The sequence below is a fragment of the Capsaspora owczarzaki genome, assembly GCF_000151315.2.
Source record: "Capsaspora owczarzaki ATCC 30864 unplaced genomic scaffold supercont2.6, whole genome shotgun sequence".
NCBI classification, from domain to species: Eukaryota; class Filasterea; order Ministeriida; family Capsasporidae; genus Capsaspora; species Capsaspora owczarzaki.
In genome coordinates, this window is record NW_011887297.1 from 1435461 (window position 1) to 1453375 (window position 17915).

A 17915-nucleotide genomic window follows, 5' to 3' on the forward strand; every position below is an offset into this window, starting at 1 on the left:
AGGAAGGTGGTGGTGGTGTTCGGGGGTGGTGGTGGATTTTGGTGATGCGGCCAGAGGCTGATGGCTGGATTGTGGCGCTGCACTGCCGCCCGACGCAGCACTGCCGGCGTGTCCTGGACCACCCGGCGCGGCAGCAGCATGGGCTGAGGCATAGTCGCGCTCCATTGCATCCAGGTCGTCGTCGGACATCAGGCCTTCGTCGAGTTCGTCATCGAGCTGCTCGTCAAAGTCGTCGCCCGCCGACTCGTGCTGCTGCTGCCGCCGCGAGTGCTGCTGCTGGTTCTGCCGCGTATGTTGGGCTGCAGTGTTGTTATTACTGCCGCCGCCGCCGCCGCCGCCGCTGAACAGTGTGTTCAACAGGCGGCTCTTCATCCGAGCAGTGGCGCAGCAAACAAACGAAGCAGGGAAAAAAAAAAAAAAAAAAAAAAAAAAAAAAAAAAGAATAAACAAATGATTTTATTATTCTATGAGACTTTGCATTGAAAACTAATGTGTTGACCGCCATCGTTCGCTCTCTATTTCTGACGTCCAAGTTTCATCGCATCACTTTGATTTGGTAATGGTGAATAACTGACGCGAGCTCAGTCGTCGCTTTTTTGAGAACAATCGAGCAATGGCGCGGGAATCTGAGTCGGTGCGACACGCTGGTGGGCGATTCGCTAGTGTGCTCGATGCAGGCGACGCTGCGTCCCACTACGTTCCAGATAACGAGTTTTACTCTGTCGTTGCAGCCATCCTGCGCGAGGTGCGTCGATGCGAGTGTTGGTTTCAAGTGCTTTGCGTCTTGCTCGTTTCGCGATTGCCCCTGCCCGCCTCCCTGATGCTCGGATTGGAGCCCTGACCTCGATTCTCTTGTTGAATGCCGTTTTTCATCATAAGCGCAGACTGACTGGACGGAGCCGTGGCTGGTTGGCTTGCTCTCGTTCCACGTCTTCAACGTTATTGTTGCGCTGTTCGCGCGCCGCCATTCGACGTTCCAAGCCACGTACTTTTGCGTTCTGAGTAAGTCTGTCGAAACACAAATTGGGAGGTTGTCCATTGTTTGAGCTCTGCAAGATGAGGTGATTTGCACTGACGGGAAAAACACCTCAACTGACAACTCAACCTCGCTCCTCACAGTGGTGCTTGCATACTCGACGGAGCACTTGAACAAGTGGGCGGTGGACAACTGGCAGCAGTTCTCTGCAAAGGCGTATTTTGATGTCCATGGTTTGTTCATTTCGACAGTGTTTGCTGGACCGTTGCTTCTGACGAGTCTTCTGTTTGTGGTAAGTTGATTTTCAAACTCGCCCACCCACTCCGTTCGCTCAACAGAGCTGTGATTACTTTCCCTGAGCTGAGCATTGTGCCATTGTCTCACTTGAATCTCGCTCTACTTTCTGTGCTAGGTTGTCTGGATGAAGACGGCGGCTGACTTGCTCGTCAAAGTCAAGCGAGCAGAGCTCCGAACGCGGGCACGCGCTGCACGTTCGGACGGTGCACAAACAGCTGCAGGTGCATCATCAGCAGGATCTGGCTCACAAAGTATAGCCACGAATGCGGAATCCAAAAAGTCACAATGATTGCCTTTTAAAATTTTGTTTTCTCATTCTTCTTGCTTATGCCGAACAGCCGATGAAGAAAAAATGTCGTATAATATGGAGATATCACGAAAAATAACAACACAATCGAGAAACAGAACAAATGGACGAGGGGGAGGGGGAGGGGCAAATAACGAGATACAGAATAACGGCAGCCGAAAAAGCGCAAATAGATGGTACTATGCCATGTACTTCATGACCGCATGAAGAGCATACATGAGACCAGCTTGCTTGTTCGCTTCAGTGGCCAGAATAGCAATGTGGATCTTTTCCGAGGGCAACAAGCCTCGACTGGCAGCCACATACTCTGCTTGAGTGATTTCCGCGGGCGAGCAGGCAAGGCGCTTAATGTACAGCTTGACCTCTCGTTCCAGGAGCTCGTTCACCTGAACAATGCGGCAAAGAAGAAGGGAAAAGGAGAGGAAATAGGATGAGTCGAAGCATTGGCGGAAGAAAGCACAAAACAGAGCAACCGAAATCACCAAGACATACTGTGCCGTAGTTGAAATCATCGTGCAAAATGCCATTCACACGGGTGATGTAGTACCACACCGCATAACGGAGCTTTTGGGTATCGATGCCGCCCTGACCACCCATTCTGCACAAAACGATCAATCACAGAAAGAAAAAATTGAGAAATCAAGTCGACACAAGAACAGGCCATCGACTCGGATATCAGCAACACCAAACAATCAACAAGAAAACAAAAAACACTTACGTGGCGTAGGTCATGGTTTTGGCGATGGAAAACTGCTGATCCAGCAACTGGGCACAGCTTTCGTAGAATCGATCAACCAGCGAGAAGCCGTGATCCTCCCACGAGTAATCCTGGTACCGGAAGACAGAGTACTCGCGCGACTTGATGTCGAAATCTTCGTGGGCAAAGTCTGGACGGCGAATAAAGCGGTTGATGTCGCTGGCCGAGGCTGCGTGGTGGATGTGGCCAGTGTTGACTGTACAAAGGAGCGATGCAGAGAGTGTTGTTAGCAAGTGCTCTTTGGAATGGACTTGCATCGTTGCCAGCAGCACGCTTCAGCGAAACGAAAAAAACAAAAACAGAATCCCGCAGATCTTACATTCGGTTTCGGACTTTTCAAAGTTCTTGACATTCTCTTCTTCAGTCACGTCAGCCTCCCCAGCAACAGCATTCAGTCGCTGGAGCATTGCGGCAGTCCACGAGCTGTCAGTGGCGTCGCCGACAGCATCCTGCGATGAGTTCAATTGCTCGGCGACTGTCCGATTCAGAGGAAGACGACGATTTAACAAAAAAAAAAAAAAAAACTGAGCCATCGATGTTTCCAAAAAGCAACCTCCTCATCAACCAACTACCCGCATTCTACTACATACGCTCTGCACGCTCGGACTCGGTCGCGAAAAGATGGCCTCCCTCAAGATCAACTTCGGGGGTGAGGCCAGCACCAGCAGCGATGGCTGAAACAGAGTGGAAGTGCGTCAGCACAACAATGGCTTGCACAAGCTCGGCCAACGACCAGCTGTCCTGGCCCCGAAGCAACGTGCGAATGTGCTCGGCAGTGACGCGCCATGGCTGGTAGGCGAGCAGCATGTTGAGCTCGTCCAAGTTCTGCAGCTTGACGGGCGCAAACTCCAAGCCTTTCAGCCAAGTGGTGTCGCCCCCGTTGACAAGGAAGGTGGACTGCTGCACGGACACGACGTACTTGACGCCGCAGCGCGCGGCAGCCATGATGGCAATGTAGTTGCGCCAGTGCGCTGGCAGCGGGCCGTCGCCACGAAGAATAAAGTGGTGGGTGTGAAGGAAGGCCGCAAGGTAAGTGGGGTGGTAGCTGAGCGCCCGCACAAAGTGCGAAACGCGGCAGTCGTGCAAAAAGCTGTCGACCATCACCTGGTACGAGGCTTCCGCGCCAGGCTCCTCGTTCATCGGCATGAGCTTGGGCGTGGGGATGAAGCGCGACGGGGCGTTGTACCGCCGGTACGGAAGCGAGATGGCCTTGTCCCGCAGACTCGTGAGCAGACGCTGGAAGCGGTCGCGCACATCCGCGAACGGGCACTCGGTGGTCAGGCGGAGAATCGAGGGGAGGTGGATGTTGAGCAATCGGCGTGCGCGCTCGGGGCCCGTCAGCCCGTGGGTGCGCCCGTGCTGGTCGTGACTGTGATGAGCGTGGTGGCTGCTGCTGCTGCTGCTGCTGCTGCTGCTGTGTCGGTGCGCGCTCAAGGATGCGTCAAAATCGCCGCTCTTGTGGCTGCCGGATCCACGCGGAGTGAGCGGCGGCGAGTTGCCCGCGGACGGCGAGTCGTCCGGAGACGCGCACGTCGAGTCGTGCGGTGATGTGGCGTTGGACGTGGTGACCGAGTCGGCAAGGAGCAGGTTGCCGTCGGCAGGGTTGACGACAAAGACGTTGCCGCCCGCCGAGTCGCCCGACAAGAGGAGGTTGGTCTGCGACGGCGACGAGGCAATGAGCGACGAAGGCGTCGCCGCGCCAGTCGCCTGTGCAGCCCATCGCAGAATGGAGGCGACAATGCGGTCGAGCTCACGAGCGCGCTGTGCAGAGTCGCGCGTTCGAAGGCCGCCCAAAAAGTGCTCTGCAATGTCTTCCTCGCTTGCTCGGCCTGGGTCGGAGCGGTGCGCGTTGTGGCTGTGGTGGTGGTGGTCTGCGTCGTCGTCGTGGGATGCGTGGTCGTCGTCGTAGTGGTGGTGGTCGTGAGCATAGTCGTGCTCGTGGTCGTGCTCGTGGTGCTCGTCGTGATGGTGCTCGTGGTGATGGTGGTGGTGGCCATGATGGGACTGAGAAGCTGCTCTTGGCCAGCTGTCACCGACCTCGCTCGCCGTGGTTGTCATTTCTGTGATATTTGTGTGTGTTGTTGTTGTTGTTGTCACTTGGTGCTCAGTGGTCGCGTGTTTGGGATGCAGATGAGCAGCCGATAAAAAAGCCGAACGTGTGTGTGTGCGTCTCTTTTTTCAGCCTAATTTTGCAAAGTGTAAAGTGTGGGTTCCTGAAAAAAAAAAAAAGAAAAAAAAAAGGTACAAAAATGAAAATGTCAGAATGTTGGAAAAAAAAGTGAGTGACACGGGGGGAAAAGGGAGTTGAAAATATGCAACAACAACAAGAAAGAGGAAGGGAACGAGAAGCAAGAGAGGCGGGGGGAAAACAGCGGAATGAAGCGGATTTGAACACAAATGAACACCGAGGTTTGCGCCCCCCCCCCCATCAACCCACTGAAACGAATACAAAAAAAGCGTTTGAAGAAGAACAAGTCCAGGAACAAGAAAGACCGCAGAGTGCGAGAAATGAACGAATCGGGGAAAGTCAGAGGCAAAAAAAACTAAAAAAAAAAAACGCATGACAAGGAGGGAAAAAAAAAAGTGATGGTTTTTTTGAGCCATTTGCCGTGTTGGGGGCCAATCACCCCGCGGTAGCACGCCATAGAGTGGAGCTGCGAGTGTGCAGACGAGCAATTCCGGGTAATGAAAGCATGAGGAATGCAATGGCGTCGGAGTTGGATGGACAAGCGCAGCGGAAGGCAGTCAAACCGAGCCATGCAAAAAGACACTGGAAAACGCTGAAAAGGGAAAAGCGCAGCCACACGCGCGCCACGGTCGGGGCGACAAAACGCGCAGTGCTTCAACGCATCGTCGCCAAGCATCGCAGCAGCACGCGAGCAAACACTTTGTCCTGCTCAACGTGATCGAGCGGCAGATCCAACCACCGCTGGCCAAGGGTGGCGAAAGGCGAAAAAACAAAAAAAAAAAAAAAAGAGGCGAAAGGGAAAAAAAAAAAGACATCCAAAATGTAATGCAAAGATGGTCGCATATCTCGTCGTCCTTGTCGCAGTCCGCGTCCGTGTGGGAGCGAGAAGGACATGCAAAATCGACTGCTCGTGGGATGGACCAGAGTGGAGGAACGAAACAGTCGCGAAAAGATGGCAAAGAAGGAAACAAAAAAAAAAAAAGCGGAATATTGAAAAAAACCCAAAAAATCCAACACTGTGTGTCAACGTCCAACAACGATCGCACTGCAACGCATCGTCGAGCGCAGCCAAGCGAACGAGTGCCACAACACTCTCGAGCGAAATCATATCACACTCTGCTGCTGCTGCTGCTACGGTGACGGGCGGATCAACGAGTGAGCAGGATGAAAAGTCATCTGAGGACGGGAGGCAACAGATGCTGCCAATCAACGACAAGCACAATGACGAACGTGGCACTGTGCGCTCGGTCGCGATTAGCCACAATCCAAGCCCCGCAATTAGGGGAAATCTGGACCAACCACGACCCCCTTGCCTCCCTCTCCAAGCGATCAAAAGCAAAGCAAAGGCAGAGAAATGGGACGAATTGATGGAGGTTTTGAAAAGAAAAAAAAAAAAAAAAAAGGAGTCAGAGAAATGAAAATTACAAAAGTTGGCGCCAAAAGCAATAGTAATAGGGAAAAAAAAAAAATGAACTGAGCTGAGAACGATTCTGATTTTGGCTTTGGCGAAAGGAGAACGAAGGAAAAGTATTCGTAGAGAGAGAGAGCGAGAGAGAGAGAGAGAGAGAAAGGGAGTCAGGGTGAACAAGGGATCAACCGGAGAAAGGGAATCGAAGGGCCGGGCGGAGGTGGGATTGACATAATGCGAGAGAGGTAGAAAAACAAAAAAACCAAACAACACAGAGGTGGCTGGAAATGACAGCATCGCCCACACCGACAAAAAACAAACCGCAAATGCTCGAGTGGCTTGAGAGAGCAGCATGTCAGTTACTTGACTTGTAGGAGACTGGAACAGTGGCTGAAAATCTCATCTCGGCGAAAATGCGGTTTCCCCGCTCCACTGATTCGTGCCTCACCCGGACCCCGTGTGTCATCAAATACCTTGTTCATCCATTTCGCAAGGTAAACAAAATTCGAATCGCTTCGGACGGTATGCGCGCTGGTTGAAACAAACGACGTGAAAACCGCCAATCAGAATGACCGCGTTCGGCTCCCTTTTGCAGCCACAAACACACGAGGCACTCGTCCCAAGTACAACTCAACATGTTGCTTTTCAGCCGCAAACATTCATAGTGTGGGCATGGAAAGAGCTGCGAGGTTCCAAAAAAAAAAAAACAATCCTCACGAAAAAAAAAAAAAAAAAGACAGCCGCGTGCGGGGTTCGAACCCGCGACCTTTGAGAAGGACAGAATCTTAAGTTCTGCGTGTTGACCACTCCACCAACGCAATCCATGCGGTTGGGCTTTTGACAATACGAACCAAGGACGGGGCTCGGCAAAAGTCCGATCTGAGAAACGACAAATCAACCTGATTTGCAACCGAAACGAACACCGAAACACCATGCCAACCAATAAACTAATTAAAATCCATCATTGAAAAGCAAAAGCGGGAGCAGGCAGTTCAGTTTCCGTCTTTTAATCGGCGTCCTCGGTCGCCTGGTCGTGCAGCAAGACATACTCGCGCGAGCTGAGCCCAAAGCAGATGCTGTCTTTGAGAAGGAGCTCGTAGTATCGGCGCGGGTCGATGCGCTTGCCATTGAGCGTTGTGCCGTTCGCGCTGTCCAAGTCAATCAGGTACGGTTTGACGCGCAGGACTTGGGTCCCGTCTGGTCGCTCGTGCGGCATCTGTCTGTACTGGATAACAGCATGCTGCTTGGAGCAGCTTGGGTGATCGAGCGGGATGTCTGCGACCTGAGGGAGCGAAAAAAAAAAACAAAAACAAAAAGAAGTGAGTGAAGAAGAGAAAGGTCAACAGAACGGCGATCGCCAAGGCAGCTTGTCACTTCAGTGTATCCATACCTGGCGATCACGGCCAAACATGTATGCGCTTTGGGTATGAAGCGGAATCACATCTACGCAAAAGTAGGGGCGAGAAACAGAACGATCGTTAGACACATGATCTCTGCTCTGCAGTATCAAGGAACACCCAACACCCAACCTTCTTATCCCTCTCCTGTGCGTCGTCGTCATATCGGCAGGACAAAGACGAGCAAAAGCACAGGAAAACAACGCCACAATCCACAACACTCACCAAGCGACTGCTCGCCCTTGAACGGATACAAGCGCCACTGCTTCTTTGGCTTGCGTGCCTCGAGCGGCTCGGCGTACTTGAGCACCACTCCGTTGAAGGTATTGGTCTCGGCTGCAAGTGCCCCAGAAAGCGCGAAATTGGGCTGCACGACGCTCTTTTCCGCCTCTCCGGACGCGCCAGTGCCGTCGGCCGGGGCAATCTGCGAAGCGTCAAACACAAACTTGTCGGCAGACGCAGTGTGTAGCACCGCGGTCGTGTTGGGATTGGCATTGGCATCATCGCCATGGTCGCGACCTCCTCGACGCGAATCGCCGCCCCTGCTTGAGCCCCAGGACGAGCCCGCGTCCTCTCGGTCGTCAAACCGGGATGATCTTGACGAACCATGCTTCCTTGGGCCCGAGTCGTCCTCCCACCGGCTGCCTCGAGGCGCCAGAGCGGTCGTTTCCACCACGTCGCGCGTGTGTAGGCGGCGGACTCCTGCTCCTGCTCCTGCTCCTGCTTCTGTTGCGATGGTGATTGTTGTGGCTTCGACTCGATGCCGGTGGGCTGCGGCTGCGGCTGCGGCCTCGGCTTTGTCGGTAATCTCGGCCTGACATTTGGCTGAGGATTGTGGTTCTGAGAAAATGACTGGATTTGTTTCTTTTTTTTTTCTTTTTTTTTCTTTTTTCGGCTGCTTACCCCACGCTCCCATCCAACGGGAAGCAGATTCCAAGGTCTACGAATGGGGGTTTTGTTCGTGAGAATCGAATGCGCATTCGGGGGGAGGGGCGTTGTGCCTCACCCGAGCAAGAATTGGTTTAGCGAGAAATTGTTGTCTTCTTGTTGTTGTGATCCAGATGCAACAAGACCTCCATCCATCCGTCCATTCATCTTGCCCTTGACGCAGCAGGTTTACTATTCATCCCAGTCTTCAGCCAAAGCTCAGCCTTTTCTCAGACTCGGAATCTCAGTCTCGTTCTTTTTCTTACACTTTTTTTTTTCTTTCTTTTCGCGACCAATGCCACTCAAACGGGAAGACCCGTTCATGGTTGGCCTTCACGCAATGGAGCTGCTCCGACAGCAGATTGGGATGGTGCGATCGCGCCTCGAGCACAGCGTGAGCCAGGCCGAGACGACCGCGCTGCAGGCCCTCGAGCGCAAGCTGCAGGCGGACGTCGAGGAGGTGCAGCGGCAGATGAAGGAGCTTCACACTCAGCATCAGCAACGCCTCCAACAGCCCCAGCCACCACAACAACAGCAGCAGCAACAGCAGCAACAACAACAACATCAACTGCAACAACTGCAGCAACTACAGCAACTGCAGCAACTGCAACAACAGCAGCAGCAACAGCAGCAGCAGCAGAGTGGGTTTGAGCAGGCGACGCTGACACTCGAGCAGACGCTAAATGAACAGATGCGCCAAGCCAACGCACTGCAGCAGGCACTCCAGTCGCGACCGGCAGTGTCGACGCAGCAGCAGCTGATTGGCAGCGCATCGATGCAGGCACTCGAGCTGCAGTCGCAGCGGCTGTCGATGATCACCGAGGCCGGCAACGCAAAAGTCGCGGCAGAGCAGGCCGCCCAGCTCGCCGACGCCCAGCACCAGCAGCTCCAGCAGCTCATGAGCAGGCCGGCCATTGCGCCAGTGTCGACCAACATCCCACCGCCAGTCAACGCGCGCGAGCAGGCAGACGTCATCATGCAGTCGCTGCGCATGGACGACTTCCAGCAGATCTGGGGCAACTCGGGCCAGCGACGTGCGGCGGCGGCGTCAAACCATAACAGCCCCGGCGCATCCCAGAGCAGCAGCAGCAGCATCCTGCACGGCTTGCAAGGTGGCACGGGCTCACCTGCGAGTTCTAGCAATCCGCTGCTCCAAGGCTGGTCAGCAGCAGCAGCAGCAGCAGCAACGGGTGGAGCAGGTGGTGGAGCGGCGGCAGCAGCTCCAATCAAACCGCAGCAACAGCAGCAGCAACTACACCCAGCGCTCGCGGGCCTCGGTCGTGCAGGCGCGTCCTCATCATCCCTGTCCTCAGAGTTCAACCACGCAAGCCCGGGCATGGCGGGTGGCGCAAAGTGCAGCCACTGCGGTCGATTGGTAAGGCAGCCGCTTGACTCATCGTACTTGAACTTTTCGCTCGTTTCCCCCGGTGTTCCACGTCCATGTTTCGTAGCCAAGAGGGGTGGTTTGTGCATGTTGCTGGATCTGATCAACGCATTCGATGGAATCGAGGGGAGGGAGGAAGGCTGTTGCTCATGAATGGGTTTCTGACATTGATGAACCAATCGTTGACAACAACAGACGTCGGGTGGCAAATTCTGCTCTCAAGAGTGCTCTGAATTCTACGACATCAAGGAAGCGCTCATCATGGATAGCGTAGACTTGGAGCTGGACGACATGTTTGGGTCCAGTCTGCTGTCGATGGTATGCGATCTGCTGCGAGATGTTTGTTGCGTTGGTTTTGGTTTTTGGTGTGCGCACTGGCTCAATCTAAATACTGCTCTTTCCTGGCGCAGAACTCACTCGGCGACATGCCAACATCCGGTGCACACCCGTTTGCTTCAACACCGGGATCGAGCGCTGCTGCTCCAGTAACAGCCTCCTCCTCTGCCGAAAGCAAGGCCAAACGGAAACAGCAAAAACCGCCTTCGATGGCGGCCTCACCAGCAAGCGTGGGCACCCCGTTCAACGCCACAACTCCTGTTAACGATGATGTCTTTAGCATGCCTGGGAACAGCGCGCCTCGTAAGGCAGGTCCGCTGACCATCACCCCGCTTCGCGATGGCCTTGACAACGAACGCGCAGCGTTCTTCGAAGCCCTGGTTGCATATTCTCGAACCACGTGTATGTTTCCAACAGTTGCACATTTGTTTTTGTTATTTTGTCGCTGTTTGTCGAATGCGCGATTCACCTCACCTTTGGTTTTCGCTTGTTTGTTTTTGTTTGTTTTCCACAGCGGAGCCACTGCAACGCATCCCTACCATGTGTGGGCGCGACGTCGATCTGTACTTGCTGGCCATGCTTGTTGTGGAGCGTGGCGGGTTACAGGCGGTCGGGGAACGTAAACTATGGCGTGATGTGGCGGCTGGGTTGGACGTCCTGTCGCAAACGGGCGTCGCCAGCACCTTGCGGACCCACTACAAGAAATGCCTTGAGCGCTTTTGCGACCATCTTGGGCCGGCTGGCTTGCAACCTTATGTGAGCGCCAAGCAGCGGGTGCTGCCGATGCAATCCGCGCCTGCGACACCCGTCAATGGCGCATCGGCCTCTGGCGACGCCGCGATGACGCCTCCTGCCGCTTCCGCGCGCCTTACTCCATCGTCCGCTCGATCGGCCTCGATCAACTTTGACGGGCCCAGTCCGCGTGCCGGATCGTTCACGGCGCCAAGTCCGCATCCGGCTTCGACCATGGCCAGCCCCGGTCCTGGCCAAAGCCCCATGATCTCGTCGCTCTCGGCCCCTTCTCCGGCGGGATCGATTGTCGCGTTCAATTCAGTGTCCACGCCCGGCCCTGTCTCCACGCCTGGCCCTGCAGCCGAAGGGCACATGCCCCCGCCTCGCGCTGCGCCCGTCCCTGTCAAAGGGTTGCCGCAACAACAGGCGACTCATCAGCCAAGCCCTGCCGCTGCTACCGCTAGCAGCGCGAACAATAGCGCTGCTACTGCTGCAGCTCTTGCCGCTTTGTTGGGTGCTCCAAACCAAGGGAATGCCACGTCGTTAGAAGCGTTAATTCGGTTTGCTCGAACCCAATCCAATCCGCAGCTCTTGCTGCAAGTGCGGCAGCTGGTGCTCCAGCAGCAGCAGCAGCAGCAACAACAACAACAACAACAACAACAGCAGCAGCAACAACAACAACAACAACAACAACAACCTCCGCAGCCCGCTGAACCAGCATCCGCGTCCCAAATCACGGCAGCTCAGCTACAACAGCTTTTGCAGCAACGTCAGGCTGCATCAACTGCCACCCCATCGTCGGCGCTCCAGCAAATTCAGCAATTGCAACAGCAGCAGTTGTTGATTCAGCAGCAACAGCAGCAACAACAACAGCAACAACAACAACAGCAACAGCAGCAGCAACAACAGCAACACCAGCAACAACTACAGCAACACCAGCAACAGCTGCAACAATTGCAACAACAGCAGCAACAACAGCAGCAACAACAGCAGCAGTTGCTCCAACTTTTGCAGCAGCGGCAAGCATTGGCCCAAGCTCAAGCTCAAGCTCAAGCTCAAGCTCAAGCTCAAGCCCAAACATCGCAACAGGCACAGGCGCTGATAACACAGTCGCAGCAGCTCGCCCAGCTCCAACGAATGCAGGCAGAAACCGACAAGCGCATGACACCCGCTCAGCTTGTCGCAACTCTCCAGGGCAAGCAACCCATGGTGCAGAGCCCAGTTGCCAGTCTAGTCAACACACCCCCTCCACCGTTGACTCAACTCGAGGCGTTGCCCAGTCCCCGAAGGCTCAACATTAACGATTTTATCTCCCAAGCGTCGGCTGCTGCACTCGGGAACAAATCCCTCACGCCGCCAAGCGTACCTGGCATCGAGTTTTACCAACCAGACATCACCAAGCACCGCCTGCATCGCAAGCAAATTCGAGGTAGGATTCAATTGTGGTTGCTCCTTTTGTGTGTGATTGTTTGCTGACAGACTTTTGCCTTTTGTGCTATTCGTCTCTTTTTTGCTCTCCCAGATCCGATCGCTCCCCAAAAGCTCTTAAACTCGTTGAGCTCGGGCATGCTTGCAGACTCGACTTGGGCTCTCAACGCGCTCACAGTCTGGCTATTCACCGATCAGGACACGTTTGCGCTCGCCGAATTCCCTGGATTGGTTGACATTCTGGTCGACCACTGGCTCAAGAACAGGATGGCACTTGGAGAAACCCTTGGAGGACACTTTGATGGGAACGCCGGGACCATTGCAGCACTTTCCGTGCACCTCGCGCACATTCAAACGCCGCTGGATTTGGCGGCGGGTGCGCCTCTGGACACCTCGTCAAGCGCCTACCTGGACTTTCGCCAGCATCGTGCGCCAGGCAAGCGTCCGGCGGCCGCCAGTCTTGACACTGACCGCCCTTCCAAGCGAGTGTCGGGCCTGGATTCGTTGGATTTCGCGGATACTATTTCATCCGAAGGCACGCAATCCATCCTTGGCGATGAACTGACTGCCTTCTGTCCCGTCCCACCGTCTATTTTGCTGCTGCACGAACGTTGCCAAAGCATCTCCAACATTGTCCGCGGCTTGACCTTCCTTTCGGCGGTTGAGCGAGTGGTCGTCGCAAGCAATGCTCGTCTCATGGGCTTGCTCGCTGAGCAGCTGCACAGCACCGACACGGCGTTGGCTATGAACAGCATTGTGTCTCTGGGCAATTTGGCCGTGTCTGCCGACTTGTGCCAATACGGCGCAGAAGTCACAGCGCGACTCATCAGCGGTGTGGTGGCCAACCTTCGTGCCTCCATTCCGCCTCAGGATGGCGGCCAGGATCCCCGGCCATCCGACACCACTGACATTTTGCTGTCAGTCCTGTTGCACTGCTCTGCCTCTGATGCGAATCTTGGCGTGCTGTCGGAACTCTCGCCGGCCCTCCTGACGAATTTGTCCCAATACCTCGTTGAGCATGGCCTCCGCCTCGAGCCTGCCTTGGCCCACGTCACGTTGCTGATTCTCTCCCAGCTGGCAACACACCGTGGTCGGCTCCGAACCTGCGTTGGCCAGGTCAACGGCTGCATCCCCACGCTCATCCGGCTGCTGCGGTCGCCTGCCACGCAACAAGCAGGCATCAAACCAGAGGAGCAGCGGGCTCAAATGGTGGCCATCGTCACCCGCGCGATTTCTCTGCTTGGCTTGCTGGCAGAGAGCGAGCCCAAGCACCTGTTCATGCCGTTTGAATCTACCCTGCTCCAACTCACCGCAGCGCCCTCCAACGACGAGATCAAGCTGCTGATGAGTCGTTTGATGCATGCCCTGTCCCGCTAAAAGGTCGATGCTGTTTTTTTTTTTTTTTTTTTTTGTTTTCTGTTTCGATTCCATGTTGTGTTGTTATTGAAGATTGGTACAAGTACATTTTTTATCGATTTGATTGTGACAAGCTTGGTAAAAGTACGCTATGTTGAAATGTGTATTACATGCTTGGGGGGGGGGCAATCACAAGCCGTGCTCCTCGCTCTTGACGAGAACTGGCTTGTGATCTTGGGACGGCTCGGGCGGCATGTTTGCCTGCTCTTGGCGATGCTTTTTAATGCGTGCTCGTGTTTCCGGCCGTCGGGCGAAGGCGCATGTATGCAGGTTCAAGCAATCCCAGCATCGAGGGTTGACGGGGCGGCAAATTGTCTGGCCAAAGCCAACGAGGAGCACATTCAGCCCGGGCCAGTACTCGCGCGGCATCCACTCTTGCAACGCCTTGCGCGTGTCCTCGGGAGTTTTAGTTTCCTTGGACACCCATTTGAGGCGATTTGCGATGCGATGAACATGCGTATCGACGCCCAGACCAACCATCTGCTGCCAGGCAACGTCCATCGTAATGTGGGCCATTTTTGGGCCAACCCCTTTCAGGGACACTAGGCCTTCGATGGTGGAAGGGATGTCGCCGTGAAAGCTGTCTTTGAGCATTTGGGACGTCTCGAGAATGTACTCGGCTTTGCGACGGTGGAAGCCGACCGGGTAGATGAGCTCCTGAATCTTGTCGACAGGTGTCGCCAAAATATTGTCCAGCGTGCAGCCGTGGGCAATCAAGCGCTTCATCGCACCTGCAGTGATCTCGTCCTTGGTTTGCGCCGAAAGCATGAGCGACAGCAGCACCTGATACCGGTACGTTTCGGGAGAGGACGTCGTGTCTGCCAGTCGCTCGCAACCCATCACGTCGACTGGCGCGTTCCTCGCTGCCCGCATTTCCTGGATGTTTGTCAATTGTTCAAGGAAGTGGCTTGGGATTCGCGCGCCTGTTGTTCAAGGGCCATTGTCACGATGTAAGTCTTTTTCAACCACGCTCAGGAAAAAATGTCCAGAATTGCACTTTGTCAACTCCAAATCGGCGCAAAGCGAAGCTTTACCATGCGGCGTCGCTTCCACCTTTAATTTGCTTGACTTTGAGGGAGACCTGCTAGACGTGATTCCCTTCGTTGATTGTGCTTCCGAGTCAGAGTCAGAGTCCTCCTCGGGGTCGTCGTCATCGTCCTCGTCGAGGTCGTCATAGGCGACAGTAACGGGCGCGCGCCGCCGCGATGACGCTCTCCCTGGGCTCGATGCATTGCTTGGAGACTGTGCAGCCATTCCCCGCGTTGCAGGAGCCGGGATTTGCACGGGCGCTCTCAGGTCATCATGCATCGCCGGTTTGACAGTGGTATCTCCGATCGCGTCGCTGCTGGACGTCCATCGCGGCTTCTTGCTCAGCCGACCTGCATCAGTCATGGCTTCACTCGAACTTCTTGCTATTGGACTCGCATCGGTCGGATGGTCGTCCGAGCCGTGGTCGCGTCTTACTCGCAGGAGCGGCATTTCGGGTTTCAACTGAGGACTGGTCTGAGTTTCCGAGTATTGACATGCAGTCGAAGGGGTTGCTGTCAATAGCATGGCGTTGGTATTATTGTCTGATCGAGCTGCTTTACCAGTCTACGCAATCCTCTTTTCGTTCCGTTGCTGCCTGTCAATTCTTAGAACGTCTCAACCAATGCAATTCGCAGCGCATCGCGGGTCGCTTCTGCTTGTGCGGCAGTTCTCGTCGTCCGCAGTGCAGCTCAGCCGTGGCAGCAAGGCACTGATCGCACAGAGCCTGCTGGACGCCGTCAAAGACCCGCAGCTGCTCCGGTCGGACGCGTTCGTCAACGGCAAGTGGACGGGCGCTGCGGACGGCGCTCGCTTTGACGTGGCGAGCAAGTCGACGGGCGCCCATCTGGCATCCGTGGCAGAGCTCACCGTGCAGGACACGACTGCAGCCATCACTGCAGCGCACGACGCGTGGCACCCATGGGCCCGCCGCACTGCCAAGGTCAGGTTGTGGATGAAAAACGCTTCGTTCCCTACTTCTGAGACTCCTCAATCACATTGAACAAGTGCATTTGTTTGCATTTGACAAAGTCAACTTTTGTCAATGAAAAACGCCTCAGAAAAACAAAAAGGTCGTCGGACTCACATTCTGGATTTGGTTTTTGTTGAAACGCAGGATCGTTCGCAAATCTTGCGTCGCTGGTTCGACCTCATGAAGCAACACGAAAACGATCTGGCAATCATCCTCACAGCGGAGCAAGGCAAGCCGCTGGCGGAAGCGCGTGGCGAGGTTGCCTACGGATCGTCCTTCATTGAATGGTTTGCCGAGGAAGCCAAGCGCGTTTACGGCGAGACCATTCCGGCAGCCAGCCCGAACAAGCGGATTCTTGTTCTCAAGCAGCCCGTTGGTGTTGCCGCCATGATCACTCCGGTACAGTAAACCCTGGTGTCAGACGAAAGGCTATTGTTTTGTTGTTCACTTTCGGTTGACTTTGCCTTTATTGATTTTTGGCCCCTCTTGCTCTTTCTCGTCAACTACCACACTATCACATCCATCTAGTGGAACTTTCCAAACGCAATGATCACGCGCAAGGTGGGAGCGGCGCTCGCTGCAGGCTGCACGGCGGTCGTCAAACCGGCATCGGAAACCCCGCTGTCTGCCCTGGCGCTGTGTGAGCTGGCAACCCGCGCGGGCCTTCCCCCGGGCGTGCTCAACATGGTCACCACGCACACGCACGTTGCTGCTGTGGGCCGTGAGCTGGCCGAGAGCCCGTTGGTCCGCAAGCTCTCCTTCACCGGCTCGACCAACGTCGGCAAGCTGCTCATGCGGCAAGGCGCGAGCACTGTCAAGAAGGTGACGATGGAGCTCGGTGGCAACGCGCCCTTCATTGTGTTTGACGACGCCAACATTGAGCAAGCCGTGGCGGGTGTGATTGCATCCAAGTTCCGCAATGCCGGACAGACCTGTGTCTGCGCCAACCGTATCTACGTTCAGGACAGCATTTATGACAAGTTTGCTGCGGCTCTCGGCGATGCCATGGCCAAGCAGTTGATTGTGGGCGACGGCTTTACCTCTGGCGTTACTCAGGGCCCGCTGATCAATGAGAAGGCGGTCGAGAAGGTTGAAAAGCATGTCCAGGACGCGCTGTCGAAAGGCGGCGTGCTGCTTCGCGGTGGCAAGCGTCATTCTGCGGGCAAACTCTTTTTCGAGCCAACGCTCATCGGAAACGCGAACGACCAGATGCTTTGTGCGCACGAAGAGACCTTTGGTCCCCTGGCTCCTTTATTCCGATTCAAGACAGAAGAAGAAGTCATCCGCCTGGCCAACAACACGTCTGTCGGCTTGGCTGCCTACTTTTACGCGCAGAACATGGGCCGCGTGTGGCGTGTCGCCGAGGGTCTCGAAACGGGTATGGTCGGTGTCAACGATGGCACCATTTCAACCGAGGTGGCGCCGTTTGGTGGCATCAAGGAGTCCGGCCTGGGTCGCGAGGGTTCACACCACGGTCTCGAGGAGTACCTCGAGGTCAAGTATGTTTCGTTGTCCGGCGTGTAGTCGAAGCAGCGGTTGACTGAATGACTGGCCAAATCTTGGTTTGAATGTAATCCATTGGAATTGTTTCGGCGGTGATTGTTTCCAGTTCGCAAGAGAATGACGTGGATGGGATGAGTGTTCTAGGAGGAGGCAAGCAAGAGTGAGTTCGAGGGAAAAACGTTGGCATAAACGAAACAAGCAATAAACTCCATCCCTTCGTGGTCTTACTGATCGGGCCCATCCACGAGTCGGAGTTGAAGACTCATGTTGCAGTGGCGAGTGCACCATTCCAGCGAACTTGAACTGGAATTCGACCAACGAACGTTGCAGCACAATCGCTGGCTGGGAATACCGAGCTCGTTGTGGTTGCTGTCGGAGCGTTCTTCAATGCGCGCCAGACGCGACAGCTCGGCGTACCATTTACTTGCTAAATCCGATCGATGTGACGACGACGAAGCATTCAAGTGCTTAGACTCTGAGCAACGAAACGCAACAGTGAGGCACTGATCGCTCCGTCCTCCACTCAGACTCCCTTCGGCTTACCATTGCCACCGATGTGCTGCGAGAACGGCTCGAGGACGTGGTGCAGCGTGGCGCGATCGGTTTCGCTGACTGCGTGCGACTGCCGCTCGAGCGCGTGCGACTGCTGGGCAGCCTCGATCTCGGTCGCAGACGGGAGCCCTCCTCCTCGGCCGGCGCTCGCAGCAATGGCAGCAGCACTGGACTGTGCGCTCGTTGGCAGTGTCTGGGCGAGTCCGGTTGCGCGGTACTGTTCACGCTGCTGGCGTGCACCCGCGATCGCAGCAATCTGAGCCATTCCGAAAACCAAACACCAACAGCAAGCAAGCGCAACCAAAAAG

The 17915-nt window shown here is 55.1% G+C and overlaps 7 protein-coding genes and 1 non-coding gene across 8 annotated transcripts; 3 read left to right on the forward strand and 5 right to left on the reverse strand.

Annotated features, from left to right (window-relative positions):
* The first annotated feature begins 591 nt into the window (after positions 1–591).
* On the forward strand, positions 592–1674 carry CAOG_04445 (hypothetical protein). The gene is made up of 4 exons (XM_004348223.2): positions 592–745; positions 885–1002; positions 1120–1268; positions 1389–1674. Exons 1-4 carry the CDS (start codon positions 614–616, stop codon positions 1560–1562), a joined length of 573 nt encoding a protein of 190 aa, XP_004348273.1. The 5' UTR covers positions 592–613; the 3' UTR covers positions 1563–1674.
* An 85-nt stretch (positions 1675–1759) lies between these two features.
* On the reverse strand, positions 1760–4395 carry CAOG_04446 (sestrin 1; the record flags this gene model as incomplete). Its single annotated transcript, XM_004348224.2, has 5 exons — positions 1760–1966; positions 2073–2178; positions 2299–2533; positions 2657–2812; positions 2928–4395. 5 exons carry the CDS (start codon positions 4393–4395, stop codon positions 1760–1762), a joined length of 2172 nt encoding a protein of 723 aa, XP_004348274.1.
* Positions 4396–6671: 2276 nt separating this feature from the next.
* On the reverse strand, positions 6672–6754 carry CAOG_09606. The gene has a single exon. It is a non-coding gene; the product is annotated as a tRNA-Leu (tRNA).
* Positions 6755–6939: 185 nt separating this feature from the next.
* Positions 6940–8246, reverse strand: CAOG_04447 (smad nuclear interacting protein 1; the record flags this gene model as incomplete). Its single annotated transcript, XM_004348225.2, has 4 exons — positions 6940–7215; positions 7324–7376; positions 7556–8170; positions 8234–8246. 4 exons carry the CDS (start codon positions 8244–8246, stop codon positions 6940–6942), a joined length of 957 nt encoding a protein of 318 aa, XP_004348275.2.
* Positions 8247–8525: 279 nt separating this feature from the next.
* CAOG_04448 (hypothetical protein) lies at positions 8526–13598 on the forward strand. The gene is made up of 5 exons (XM_004348226.2): positions 8526–9632; positions 9837–9959; positions 10052–10379; positions 10492–12138; positions 12232–13598. Exons 1-5 carry the CDS (start codon positions 8553–8555, stop codon positions 13512–13514), a joined length of 4461 nt encoding a protein of 1486 aa, XP_004348276.2. The 5' UTR covers positions 8526–8552; the 3' UTR covers positions 13515–13598.
* On the reverse strand, positions 13563–15050 carry CAOG_04449 (endonuclease III-like protein 1). The gene is made up of 2 exons (XM_004348227.2): positions 14588–15050; positions 13563–14476 (listed from the first exon to the last, which is right to left on the reverse strand). The coding sequence occupies exons 1-2, from the start codon at positions 15030–15032 to the stop codon at positions 13683–13685; spliced, it is 1239 nt and encodes a 412-aa protein (XP_004348277.1). The 5' UTR covers positions 15033–15050; the 3' UTR covers positions 13563–13682.
* Positions 15051–15204: 154 nt separating this feature from the next.
* CAOG_04450 (NAD-dependent aldehyde dehydrogenase) lies at positions 15205–17076 on the forward strand (the record flags this gene model as incomplete). The annotated part of the gene is made up of 3 exons (XM_004348228.2): positions 15205–15522; positions 15697–15951; positions 16081–17076. 3 exons carry the CDS (start codon positions 15205–15207, stop codon positions 17074–17076), a joined length of 1569 nt encoding a protein of 522 aa, XP_004348278.1.
* Positions 17048–17872, reverse strand: CAOG_04451 (hypothetical protein; the record flags this gene model as incomplete). The annotated part of the gene is made up of 3 exons (XM_004348229.2): positions 17048–17195; positions 17284–17530; positions 17599–17872. The coding sequence occupies 3 exons, from the start codon at positions 17870–17872 to the stop codon at positions 17048–17050; spliced, it is 669 nt and encodes a 222-aa protein (XP_004348279.2).
* Between the last annotated feature and the right edge of the window lie 43 nt (positions 17873–17915).

Excerpts from the sequence above, each read along its gene's own strand:
- CAOG_04445 (XM_004348223.2), top strand. The coding sequence starts at position 614 with ATGGCGCGGGAATCTGAGTCGGTGCGACACGCTGGTGGGCGATTCGCT. Across the intron at positions 746-884 it reads TTGCAGCCATCCTGCGCGAG|ACTGACTGGACGGAGCCGTG; the intron begins GTGCGTCGATGC and ends TCATAAGCGCAG. Across the intron at positions 1,003-1,119 it reads CACGTACTTTTGCGTTCTGA|TGGTGCTTGCATACTCGACG; the intron begins GTAAGTCTGTCG and ends CGCTCCTCACAG.
- CAOG_04448 (XM_004348226.2), top strand. The coding sequence starts at position 8,553 with ATGCCACTCAAACGGGAAGACCCGTTCATGGTTGGCCTTCACGCAATG. Across the intron at positions 9,633-9,836 it reads GCAGCCACTGCGGTCGATTG|ACGTCGGGTGGCAAATTCTG; the intron begins GTAAGGCAGCCG and ends TGACAACAACAG. Across the intron at positions 12,139-12,231 it reads GCATCGCAAGCAAATTCGAG|ATCCGATCGCTCCCCAAAAG; the intron begins GTAGGATTCAAT and ends TTGCTCTCCCAG.
- CAOG_04449 (XM_004348227.2), bottom strand. The coding sequence starts at position 15,032 with ATGCCGCTCCTGCGAGTAAGACGCGACCACGGCTCGGACGACCATCCG. Across the intron at positions 14,477-14,587 it reads GGTGGAAGCGACGCCGCATG|GCGCGCGAATCCCAAGCCAC; the intron begins GTAAAGCTTCGC and ends CTTGAACAACAG.